The sequence below is a fragment of the Oncorhynchus tshawytscha genome, unplaced genomic scaffold (assembly GCF_018296145.1).
Source record: "Oncorhynchus tshawytscha isolate Ot180627B unplaced genomic scaffold, Otsh_v2.0 Un_contig_6062_pilon_pilon, whole genome shotgun sequence".
NCBI lineage: Eukaryota > Metazoa > Chordata > Actinopteri > Salmoniformes > Salmonidae > Oncorhynchus > Oncorhynchus tshawytscha.
In genome coordinates, this window is record NW_024609527.1 from 105,001 (window position 1) to 117,500 (window position 12,500).

General features: G+C 46.7%; 2 protein-coding genes across 2 annotated transcripts in view; one reads left to right on the forward strand and one right to left on the reverse strand.

The window, feature by feature from the left end:
- The window catches only part of LOC121845029 (glyoxylate reductase/hydroxypyruvate reductase-like), a 21,210-nt gene extending 17,381 nt beyond the window's left edge, over nucleotides 1-3,829 (reverse strand). The window contains exon 1 of the mRNA XM_042315733.1: nucleotides 3,521-3,829. Coding sequence (XP_042171667.1) covers nucleotides 3,521-3,693 — 173 coding nt within the window. The 5' untranslated portion in view covers nucleotides 3,694-3,829. The remainder of the gene's footprint in view (nucleotides 1-3,520) is intronic.
- Nucleotides 3,830-6,279: 2,450 nt separating this feature from the next.
- LOC112243111 (ubiquitin-like modifier-activating enzyme 6) overlaps nucleotides 6,280-12,500 on the forward strand; it is a 56,489-nt gene continuing 50,268 nt past the window's right edge. Inside the window, 4 exon segments of the mRNA XM_042315727.1 lie at nucleotides 6,280-6,368; nucleotides 8,893-8,967; nucleotides 11,068-11,162; nucleotides 11,925-11,953. Coding sequence (XP_042171661.1) covers nucleotides 6,346-6,368; nucleotides 8,893-8,967; nucleotides 11,068-11,162; nucleotides 11,925-11,953 — 222 coding nt within the window. The 5' untranslated portion in view covers nucleotides 6,280-6,345.

Genomic DNA, 12,500 nt, shown 5'->3' on the forward strand with positions numbered 1-12,500 from the left:
AGTCTCAATTTGGTGTTTGTCCCATTTTGTGAAGTCTTGGTTGGTGAGCGGACCCCAGACCTCACAACCATAAAGGGCAATGGGCTCTATGACTGATTCAAGTATTTTTAGCCAGATCCTAATTGGTATGTTGAAATTTATGTTTCTTTTGATGGCATAGAATGCCCTTCTTGCCTTGTCTCTCAGATCGTTCACAGCTTTGTGGAAGTTACCTGTGGTGCTGATGTTTAGGCCAAGGTATGTATAGTTTTTGTGTGCTCTAGGGCAACAGTGTCTAGATGGAATTTGTATTTGTGGTCCTGGTGACTGGACCTTTTGGAACACCATTATTTTGGTCTTACTGAGATTTACTGTCAGGGCCCAGGTCTGACAGAATCTGTGCATAAGATCTAGGTGCTGCTGTAGGCCCTCCTTGGTTGGTGACAGAAGCACCAGATCATCAGCAAACAGCAGACATTTGACTTCGGATTCTAGCAGGGGGAGGCCGGGTGCTGCAGACTTTTCTAGTGCCCTCGCCAATTCATTGATATATATGTTGAAGAGGGTGGGGCTTAAGCTGCATCCCTGTCTAACCCCACGACCCTGTGTGAAGAAATGTGTGTTTTTTGCCAATTTTAACCGCACACTTGTTGTTTGTGTACATGGATTTTATAATGTCGTATGTTTTACCCCCAACACCACTTTCCATCAGTTTGTATAGCAGACCCTCATGCCAGATTGAGTCGAAGGCTTTTTGAAATCAACAAAGCATGAGAAGACTTTGCCTTTGTTTTGGTTTGTTTGATTGTCAATTAGGGTGTGCAGGGTGAATACATGGTCTGTTGTACGGTAATTTGGTAAAAAGCCAATTTGACATTTGCTCAGTACATTGTTTTCATTGAGGAAATGTACGAGTCTGCTGTTAATAATAATGCAGAGGATTTTCCCAAGGTTACTGTTGACACATATTCCACGGTAGTTATTGGGGTCAAATTTGTCTCCACTTTTGTGGATTGGGGTGATCAGTCCTTGGTTCCAAATATTGGGAAGATGCCAGAGCTAAGTATGATGTTAAAGAGATTTAGTATAGCCAATTGGAATTTGTTTTCTGTATCTTTGATCATTTCATTGAGGATACCATCAACACCACAGGCCTTTTTGGGTTGGAGGGTTTTTATTTTGTCCTGTAACTCGTTCAAGGTAATTGGAGAATCCAGTGGGTTCTGGTCTTTAATAGTTGATTCTAAGATTTGTATTTGATCATGTATATGTTTTTGCTCTTTATTCTTTGTTATAGAGCCAAAGAGATTGGAGAAGTGGTTTACCCATACATCTCCATTTTGGATAGATAATTCTTCGTGTTGTTGTTTGTTTAGTGTTTTCCAATTTTCCCAGAAGTGGTTAGAGTCTATGGATTCTTCAATTGCATTGAGCTGATTTCTGACATGCTGTTCCTTCTTTTTCCGTAGTGTATTTCTGTATTGTTTTAGTGATTCACCATAGTGAAGGCGTAGACTCAGGTTTTCCGGGTCTCTATGTTTTTGGTTGGACAGGTTTCTCAATTTCTTTCTTAGATTTTTGCATTCTTCATCAAACCATTTGTCATTATTGTTAATTTTCTTCGGTTTTCTATTTGAGATTTTTAGATTTGATAGGGAAGCTGAGAGGTCAAATATACTGTTAAGATTTTCTACTGCCAAGTTTACACCTTCACTATTACAGTGGAACATTTTACCCAGGAAATTGTCTAAGAGGGATTGAATTTGTTGTTGCCTAATTGTTTTTTGGTAGGTTTCCAAACTGCATTCCTTCCATCTATAGCATTTCTTAATGTTACTCAGTTCCTTTGGCTTTGATGCCTCATGATTGAGTATTGCTCTGTTTAAGTAGACTGTGATTTTGCTGTGGTCTGATAGGGGTGTCAGTGGGCTGACTGTGAACGCTCTAAGAGACTCTGGGTTGAGGTCAGTGATAAAGTAGTCTACAGTACTACTGCCAAGAGATGAGCTATAGGTGTACCTACCATAGGAGTCCCCTCGAAGCCTACCGTTGACTATGTACATACCCAGCGTGCGACAGAGCTGCAGGAGTTGTGACCCGTTTTTGTTGGTTATGTTGTCATAGTTGTGCCTAGGGGGCATATGGGGAGGGAATGCTGTCACCTCCAGGCAGGTGTTTGTCCCCCTGTGTGCTGAGGGTGTCAGGTTCTTGTCCGGTTCTGGCATTTAGGTCACCACAGACTAGTACATGTCCCTGGGCCTGAAATTATTGATTTCCCCCTCCAGGATGGAGAAGCTGTCTTCATTAAAATATGGGGATTCTAGTGGGGGATATAGGTAGCACACAGGAGGACATTTTTCTCTGTTAGGATAATTTCTTTTTGAATTTCTAGCCAAATGTAGAATGTTCCTGTTTTGATTAATTTAATGGAGTGAGTTAGGTCTGCTCTATACCAAATTAGCATACCCCCTGAGTCCTTCCCTGTTTCACACCTGGTAGTTTGGTGGATGGGACTACCAGCTCTCTGTAACCTAGAGGGCAACCAGTGGGTCCATCTCCTCTATACCAGGTTTCTTGCAGGATGACAATGTCTGTATTACCGATTTCTTTGGTGAAGTCCGGGTTTCTGCTCTTTAGGCCAAAGGCAGATGACCTCAGGCCTTGGATATTCCAGGATAATATAGTGAAGGCTTTTGTTCCATAGAGTGTCCAATGTTGTTGGTCGTGGTTTAGCCTCAGGCCAGTAAGTGTGAGCATCTCTCTGTCTCTCTCTCTTTCTTGCTTCTTTAAGGGAATCACTGACCTGGAATGAGTATTTCTGTGAAAGCTAATTAATGGTAATGAACCTGATAGAGAGAGACTGGAACAGTGTTATGAGTCAGAGAGAGACTGGAACAGTGTTATGAGTCAGAGAGAGACTGGAACAGTGTTATGAGTCAGAGAGAGACTGGAACAGTGTTATGAGTCAGAGAGAGACTGGAACAGTGTTATGAGTCAGAGAGAGACTGGAACAGTGTTATGAGTCAGAGAGAGACTGGAACAGTGTTATGAGTCAGAGAGAGACTGGAACAGTGTTATGAGTCAGAGAGGGGGGGGATAGAGAGGGAGAGAGTCCTGTTTGTGATAATATTTATTGTTATTAATTGTGTTATGATGTTTTTATTGATAGGCCTGTTGTTAATGAGTCATTCCTTTGCCAAAGTAAGCTTTGGCAGTATGCAAATTGAATTGAGAGAGACTTCTTATCTGTCTGGTCTGGTCAGGGCAAACATTGTCAGTACTGTTTACCCAAAAGTCAATGATGAACCTCACAGAACCTTCGGAACGTTCCGTTGGAATGAATGACAACTTGATCGGTTAGCCTCCATCAATGACTAAAGGACATTAAGTTAAATTAAAGACACGTTTCAAAACCTAAAGCCTACATAACATGAAATTAAAAGCAAAAAAATAATTAGATTTAAAAAATATAATTCTATTAAAAAGTAGGCCTACATACAGAACCAGAACGGCAACAAGAGAAAAGTGTGATCTCACTCACTGTCCAGACTCGCTGAGAATCTTCAGCCCTTCTGGTGGGATCTGTCGCGTGATGTAGACCCGCGGTAGAGACGACATCTCTCTCTGCACGGTGCCCGGTAAACCCCTGGTAATACGTAATGAGTTTAACGGCGCAACGGCGATCCGCTGGAGAGCCACGCGACCACACCACATCGTCGAGGAGAGGAGGTCTGGAGCTTTAGAGAAATTAATTGAATTGAATTTAAATCTGTTAAAAATGGGACTTCGCAACCTGAGCACCTTTCTGGTGTGTGTTGTTTTTGGCAGGAGTTCAGAGGGGAGGTACCGTAGGGGATTGCCGTTCGGCCAATATGAAGGGAGGGATGGTTGACAGAGATTGCTGGCTTCACACACACACACACACACACACACACACACACACACACACACACACACACACACACACACATGGAGTTTGATCCTGTTGTACATGTAGCTATGTAAGTAACTACTAACCAGACAGTTGTGTAAAACAGGCTATGAGGCTCAGCCATGATGACCTGTGGTCCACTGTTAACTAATATGGACCACATGACATGATCCAGTCAGTTCTATATAGATCTACTATCTATCTGTTATCTATTGTTACAGTCTAACTAACATCTGGTCTACTGTCTATCTGTTATCTATTGTTATAGTCTAACTAACATCAGGTCTACTGTCTATCTGTTATCTATTGTTACAGTCTAACTAACATCAGGTCTACTGTCTATCTGTTATCTATTGTTATAGTCTAACTAACATCAGGTCTACTGTCTATCTGTTATCTATTGTTATAGTCTAACTAACATCAGGTCTACTGTCTATCTGTTATCTATTGTTATAGTCTAACTAACATCAGGTCTACTGTCTATCTGTTATCTATTGTTACAGTCTAACTAACATCAGGTCTACTGCCTATCTGTTATCTATTGTTACAGTCTAACTAACAACAGGTCTACTGTCTATCTGTTATCTATTGTTACAGTCTAACTAACAACAGGTCTACTGTCTATCTGTTATCTATCTATTGTTACAGTCTAACTAACATCAGGTCTACTGTCTATCTGTTATCTATTGTTACAGTCTAACTAACATCAGGTCTACTGCCTATCTGTTATCTATTGTTATAGTCTAACTAACATCAGGTCTACTGTCTATCTGTTATCTATTGTTATAGTCTAACTAACATCAGGTCTACTGTCTATCTGTTATCTATTGTTATAGTCTAACTAACATCAGGTCTACTGTCTATCTGTTATCTATTGTTATAGTCTAACTAACATCAGGTCTACTGTCTATCTGTTATCTATTGTTACAGTCTAACATCTGGTCTACTGCCTATCTGTTATCTATTGTTATAGTCTAACTAACATCAGGTCTACTGTCTATCTGTTATCTATTGTTATAGTCTCCCAACATCTGGTCTACTGTCTATCTGTTATCTATTGTTATAGTCTAACTAACATCAGGTCTACTGTCTATCTGTTATCTATTGTTACAGTCTAACATCAGGTCTACTGTCTGTTATCTATTGTTATAGTCTCACAACATCAGGTCTACTGTCTATCTGTTATCTATTGTTATAGTCTAACTAACATCAGGTCTATTGTCTATCTGTTATCTATTGTTATAGTCTAACTAACATCTGGTCTACTATCTATCTGTTATCTATTGTTACAGTCTAACTAACATCAGGTCTACTGTCTATCTGTTATCTATTGTTATAGTCTAACTTAACAACATCAGGTCTACTGCCTATCTGTTATCTATTGTTATAGTCTCCCAACATTAGGATTAGGACTACAGTAGGATAAATTACTACAATTAGTGATGTCATCTTTGGGTTTTTCCTGACCATGGGACCTGACCAGGACTAACTCTAGGTTCTAAGGGTCCAAGGGCCAAGAGTACAGAACCCTTAGAACCGGACCCCCTCTCCCCTCACCTCCTGACCCCTCTCATCCTCACCCCCTATCCCCTAACCTCCTCACCCCCTTACCCTCTCTCCACTCACCTAAACGCCCCTCACCCCCACCTCACCCCTCTCCTCCCTCAGCCCTTCACCCCCTCTCCTCCCTCACCCCTTCACCCCTCTCACCCCTTCACCCCCTCTCCTCCCTCACCCCTCACCCTCCTCCCTCACCCCTTCACCCCCTCTCCTCCCTCACCCCTTCACCCCCTCACCCCCCCTCTCACCCCTTCACCCCCTCACCCCTCTCCTACCTCATCACCCCCTCTCCTCCCCTCACCCCTTCACCCCCTCACCTCCCTCACCCCCTCTTCTCCCTCACCCCTTCACCCCCTCTCCTCCCTCACCCCTTCACCCCCTCACCCCTCTCCCCTCTCATCCCCCCTTCACCCCTTCACCCCTCTCCTCCCTCACCCCTCTCCTCCCTCACCCCCTTCTCCTTCACCCCTATTAGTTAGAGAGTCTGAGTTGTAAATGTTTCACTGGGCAGATGAACTTTGGCTGTTTGAACAGTGTCTCTGTTTTCTTCTAAAATGTAAAATGGTGTCTTGCAGGCTTTCAATAGGACCAATGATACTATGCACCATGATGCCTGCACTTAATATGGAATCTGGTAAAAAAATAAATTGTCCGCAATGCCAAATACTCCCGAGAGAAAGAACAAATCACTTGTCTGGATATCCCAGAACAAATTTTGTTTCAGTTGTTTGTTATATTTGATTATTTCTTTAATAATCTATCAAATAAATATAATTTAAACGTGAACCTTGTCATGTGATCTGGGTAACCCGGAACAGTTTGATGTGTTTTATTTTTTAAACTGAACCCAACCCTTCATTCGTAACAACAACTCAATGAACCTATCGTACACCGACAGGTAAGATATTTCGTCTCTAAAGCGCATTTTTCGCAACATTCACAAATACCATGATGGATCTGCAACCATAGGGAGATGTGTGCTTGATAAGTCATGACTTGTCAGGTCTATGGAGGTTGTTTTTTTTTGCACTGACCCGGCATCAGGCAGTATCAATCAATCAATCAATAAAATGTATTTATAAAGCTTTTCTTTGTACATCAGCCGATGTACACTGTGTTTTTACAGAAAAACCCCCCCAAAACAGCAAGCAATGCAGGTGTATAAATCTAGCTAGTGCTAGCTGACGCCCTTCTGACTAAACAGTCAATGCTAAGTTAGGTTAGCCATCGTTCCTAGCAAGATAAACACATAAATTAGCTATTGACAAGGATTTGAGAAGTTGTCAACCTCGAAATGTGTAACATGGTACTACTACTAGTGTTACTGCTACTCTTATAACGTCCTCACGTTATTGTAGCTAGCTACTAGTAGCTAACTGCAGATTTTGGGACCAGGAAGCTAGCTAGTTAGCCAGCCCATTAGCTAGTTAGGAAGCCCATTAGCTAGTTAGGAAGCCCATTAGCTAGTTAGCCCATTAGCTAGTTAGGAAGCCCATTAGCTAGTTAGCCCATTAGCTAGTTAGGAAGCCCATTAGCTAGTTAGCCCATTAGCTAGTTAGGAAGCCCATTAGCTAGTTAGCAAGCCCATTAGCTAGTTAGCAAGCCCATTAGCTAGTTAGCCAGCCCATTAGCTAGTTAGGAAGAGCCCATTAGTTAGTTAGGAAGACCATTAGCTAGTTAGGAAGACCATTAGCTAGTTAGGAAGCTAGCTAGTTAGGAAGCCCATTAGCTAGTTAGGAAGCTAGTTTAGCTAGTTAGGAAGCCCATTAGCTAGTTAGGAAGCCCATTAGCTAGTTAGGAAGCCCATTAGCTAGTTAGCCAGCCCATTAGCTAGTTAGGAAGCCCATTAGCTAGTTAGGAAGCCCATTAGCTAGTTAGGAAGCCCATTAGCTAGTTAGGAAGCCCATTAGCTAGTTAGGAAGCCCATTAGCTAGTTAGCCAGCCCATTAGCTAGTTAGGAAGCCCATTAGCTAGTTAGGAAGCCCATTAGCTAGTTAGGAAGCCCATTAGCTAGTTAGCCAGCCCATTAGCTAGTTAGGAAGACCATTAGCTAGTTAGCCAGCCCATTAGCTAGTTAGGAAGCCCATTAGCTAGTTAGGAAAACCATTAGCTAGTTAGGAAGCCCATCAGCTAGTTAGGAAGCCCATTAGCTAGTTAGGAAGCCCATTAGCTAGTTAGGAAGCCCATTAGCTAGTTAGCCCATTAGCTAGTTAGCAATACTGTTTATTTAGCTAACTTTACTCAGTTATCAACTTCATTTGGGGTGGTGATGCAGCTAGATAGATACTTTCAGCTCACTAAACAGAAAGCTTGATGTTGCTAGCTAAGTCGGAAAAACCAGCTGAGTATCATCATATAGTGAGTGGATTGTTCTGTAGCTATTGCTGCACATCAGGATATCCCGTTAGGGTGACAACATAGTGTTATCAGATGTTACACAGACAAAGATAGCGAAAATAATGTATTCAAGAATAACGTGACACAGGTATTCCTACTTTTTTATCTCACCTGTAAGGACAGAACAGTTTCCTTTTTAATCCTGGTCCCCAGAGACCCACACACAGGGTGTGTAGGCTTTTGTTTACAGCCCAGCACTAACACACCTGGTAAACCAACTCGATGGCTGAATAAAAAGTTGGTCCATTGTATCAGGACTCTTAAGTACTGGGTTGGAATGAAAGCCTGCACATCCAGTCTATGGGTGCGTCCCAATTATATGTCCTTATTTGTAAAGTGTGCACTACGTCCCACAAACTCCTCTGAAAGGAGTGGGTTGGTGGAGGAGAGTAGAGGTCGACCTCTAGAGGAGAGAGAGAGTCTCTTATTCCTGTCATTTACATCCAAAGCAGTGAAGGGAATTGTACAAGTGCACATTTTGGGAGGAAGGAGAGATAATTGGGACGTAGCCCCCTCTGTGTCCTCAGGACTAGGGTGTAGAAGAGTGGCGTAGACTGTTTCCCAAACTGGGTCCTGGGGGTCCACTCTGGGTCCTGGGGGTCCACTCTGGGTCCTGGGGCCCCACTCTGGGTCCTGGGGCCCCACTCTGGGTCCTGGGGTCCACTCTGGGTCCTGAGGCCCCACTCTGGGGTCTGGGCCCCCTCTGGGGGGGCCCACTCTGGGTCCCGGGGGCCCACTCTGGGTCCCCTGGGGGGTCCACTCTGGGTCCCGGGGGGTCCACTCTGGGTCCTGGGGGGTCTACTCTGGGTCCCGGGGGGCCCACTCTGGGTCCTTGGGTCCCCCCTGGTTGCACGTTTTTGCCCTAGCACTACACAGCTGATTTAAATAACCAACTCCTCATCAAGCTTTGATTATTTGAATCAGTTGTGTAGTGCTAGGGGCCCGGGGGAGCCAGGACAGAGTTCATATAACCCTGACATCAGAAGGACTTCTCTCCTCCATGATCTCTCTCTCTCAATATCCAGTGCTTCTAGGACCAGTGAGTTTTCCCCTCCCGAGATGTCAGCTGACTCCATGGAGATTGATGACTCCCTGTACAGGTAAATCCCGTACTACCTATTTTAAGTGGGTACAATGACAGTAATAGTTCCAACAAAACATGTTCTAGGTGCTTACTGTCTCACAACAACATCATTTCATCTTCCCTGCCTCCCTCCGTCCCTAACCCCCCATCCTCCCTCTCTCCCTCTCTCCCTAACCCCCCCATCCTCCTCTCTCTCCCTAACCCCCCATCCTCCCCTCCCTCTCTCCCTAACCCCCATCCTCCCTCTCTCTCTCCCTAACCCCCATCCTCCCTCTCTCTCCTAACCCCCATCCTCCCTCTCTCTCCCTAACCCCCATCCTCCCCTCCCTCTCTCCCTAACCCCCATCCTCCCTCTCCCTCCCTCCCTAACCCCCTCTCTCCCTAACCCCCTCTTCCCTCTCTCCCTAACCCCCATCCTCCCTCTCCCTCCTCCCTAACCCCCATCCTCCCTCTCCCTCCCTCCCTAACCCCCATCCTCCCTCTCTCTCCCTAACCCCCATCCTCCCCTCCCTCTCCCTAACCCCCATCCTCCCTCTCCCTCTCCCTAACCCCCCCCTCCTCCCTCTCTCCCTCCCTAACCCCATCCCTCCCTCCTCTCTCTCCCTAACCCCCATCCTCCTCTCTCTCCCTAACCCCCCCATCCTCCCCCCTCCCTCCCCCCCCATCCTCCCTCTCCCTCCCTCCCTAACCCCCCCATCCTCCTCTCTCTCCCTAACCCCATCCTCCCTCTCCCTCCCTCCCTAACCCCCATCCTCCCTCTCCCTCTCTCCCTAACCCCCATCCTCCCTCTCCCTCTCTCCCTAACCCCCATCCTCCCTCCCCCTCCCTCCCTAACCCCCATCCCTCCCTCCCCTCCCCCTCTCCTCTCCCTCCTCCCTAACCCCCATCCTCCCTCTCCCTCCCTCCCTAACCCCCATCCTCCCTCTCCTCCCTCCCTAACCCCCATCCTCCCTCTCCCTCCCTCCCTAACCCCCATCCTCCCTCTCCCTCTCTCCCTAACCCCCCCCATCCTCCCTCTCCCTCCTCCCTAACCCCCCCTCCCTCCTATCTCTTCCTCTCCTCCCTAACCCCCATCCTCCCTAACCCCTCATCCTCCCTAACCCCCCATCCTCCCTCTTCCTCCCTCCCTAACCCCCATCCTCCCTCTTCCTCCCTCCCTAACCCCCATCCTCCCTCTTCCTCCCTCCCTAACCCCCATCCTCCCTCTCCCTAACCCCCTCCCCCTCTCCCCCATCCTCCCTCTCCCTCCCTCCCTAACCCCCATCCTCCCTCCTCCCTCTCTCCCTAACCCCCATCCCCCTCTCCCTCCCTCCCTAACCCCCATCCTCCCTCTCCCTCCTCCCTAACCCCCATCCTCCCTCTCCTCCCTCCCTAACCCCCCCTCTCCCTCTCCCTCCTCCCTAACCCCCATCCTCCCTCTCCCTCCCTCCCTAACCCCCATCCTCCCTCTCCCTCCCTAACCCCCTCCTCCCCCCATCCTCCCCTCCCTCCCTCCCTAACCCCCATCCTCCCCTCCCTCCCTCCCTAACCCCCATCCTCCCTCTCCCTCCCTCCCTAACCCCCATCCTCCCTCTCCCTCCCTCCCTCCCTATCCCCCCATCCTCCCTCTCTCCCTAACCCCCCATCCTCCCTCTCCCTCCTCCCTAACCCTCCATCCTCCCTAACCCCCTCTCTCTCCCTCCCTCCCTAACCCCATCCTCCCTCTCTCCCTCCCTAACCCCCATCCTCCCTCCTCCCTAACCCCCATCCTCCCTCTCCCTCCCTCCCTAACCCCCATCCTCCTCCCTCTCCCTCCCTCCCTAACCCCCATCCTAACCCCCTCCTCTCTCCCTCCCTCCCTAACCCCCATCCTCCCTCCCTCTCCCTCCCTCCTCCCCCCCTCCTCCCCTCTCTCCCTCCCTCCCTCCTAACCCCCATCCTCCCTCTCTCTCCCTCCCTCCCTAACCCCCCATCCTCCCTCTCTCTCCCTCCCTCCCTAACCCCCATCCTCCCTCTCTCTCCCTCCCTCCCTAACCCCATCCTCCCTCTCTCTCCCTCCCTCCCTAACCCCCATCCTCCCTCTCCCTCCCTAAACCCCCTCCCTAACCCTCTCCCTCCCTAAACCCCCTCCCTCCAGTCGTCAGAGGTATGTCCTGGGGGACAGTGCTATGCAGCAGATGGCTCAGTCTTCTGTCTTCCTCAGTGGAATGGGAGGACTGGGAGTGGAGATCGGTAGGTGGCAGACGCATCAAATAACACATAGCATTATATTACGTGACATTACATGACATAGCATTACATTATGTGACATTACATGACATAGCATTACATTATGTGACATTACATGACATAGCATTATATTATGTGACATTACATGACATAGCATTATATTATGTGATATTACATGACATGCCATCAAGTACATGACCAGAACATGCCATTAAGTGACATGACATAGCATGACGGTACATGCCATTAAGTGACATGACATAGCATGACGGTACATGCCATTAAGTGACATGACATAGCATGATGGTACATGACGCTACATGCCATTAAGTGACATGACATAGCATGACGGTACATGCATTACGCAACGTGACATAGCATGATGGTACATGCATTAAGCAACATGACATAGCATGACAGTACATGCCAGAACATGCTATTAAGTGACATGACATAGCATGACATAGCATGACGGAACATGCATATTAAGCGACATGACATAGCATGACAGTACATGCCAGAACATGCCATTAAGTGACATGACATAGCATGACATAGCATGACGGAACATGCCATTAAGCGACATGACATAGCATGACATAACATGCCAGAACATGCCATTAAGTGACATGACATAGCATGACATAGCATGACGGAACATGCCATTAAGCGACATGACATAGTGTTCAGTGAGTGTTTACAGTATGTATTGTGTCCGTGTATTTCCTGTCATGTGACCGACGTCAGTCGTCTCTGTTTTCACAGCAAAGAACATCGTGTTGGCAGGTGTGAAGGTGAGTGAGATTTTAGGATACGTCCCAAATTGCACCCTATTCCCCATAAGTCTCTGGTCACTAGTAGTTCACTATATAGGGAATAGGGCTCTGGTCTACAGTAGTACCACTATATAGGGAATAGGGCTCTGGTCTATAGTAGTCCACTATATAGGGAATAGGGCCCTGGTCTAAAGTAGTGCACTATATAGGGAATAGGGCTCTGGTCTATAGTAGTACCACTATATAGGGAATAGGGCTCTGGTCTAGTAGTCACTATATAGGGAATAGGGCTCTGGTCTATAGTAGTGGTCACTATATAGGGAATAGGGCTCTGGTCTATAGTAGTGCACTATATAGGGAATAGGGCTCTGGTCTATAGTAGTACCACTATATAGGGAATAGGGCTCTGGTCTATAGTAGTACCACTATATAGGGAATATAGTAGTTCACTAATAGGGAATAGGGCTCTGGTCTATAGTAGTACCACTATATAGGGAATAGGGCTCTGGTCTATAGTAGTACCACTATATAGGGAATAGGGCTCTGGTCTATAGTAGTACCACTA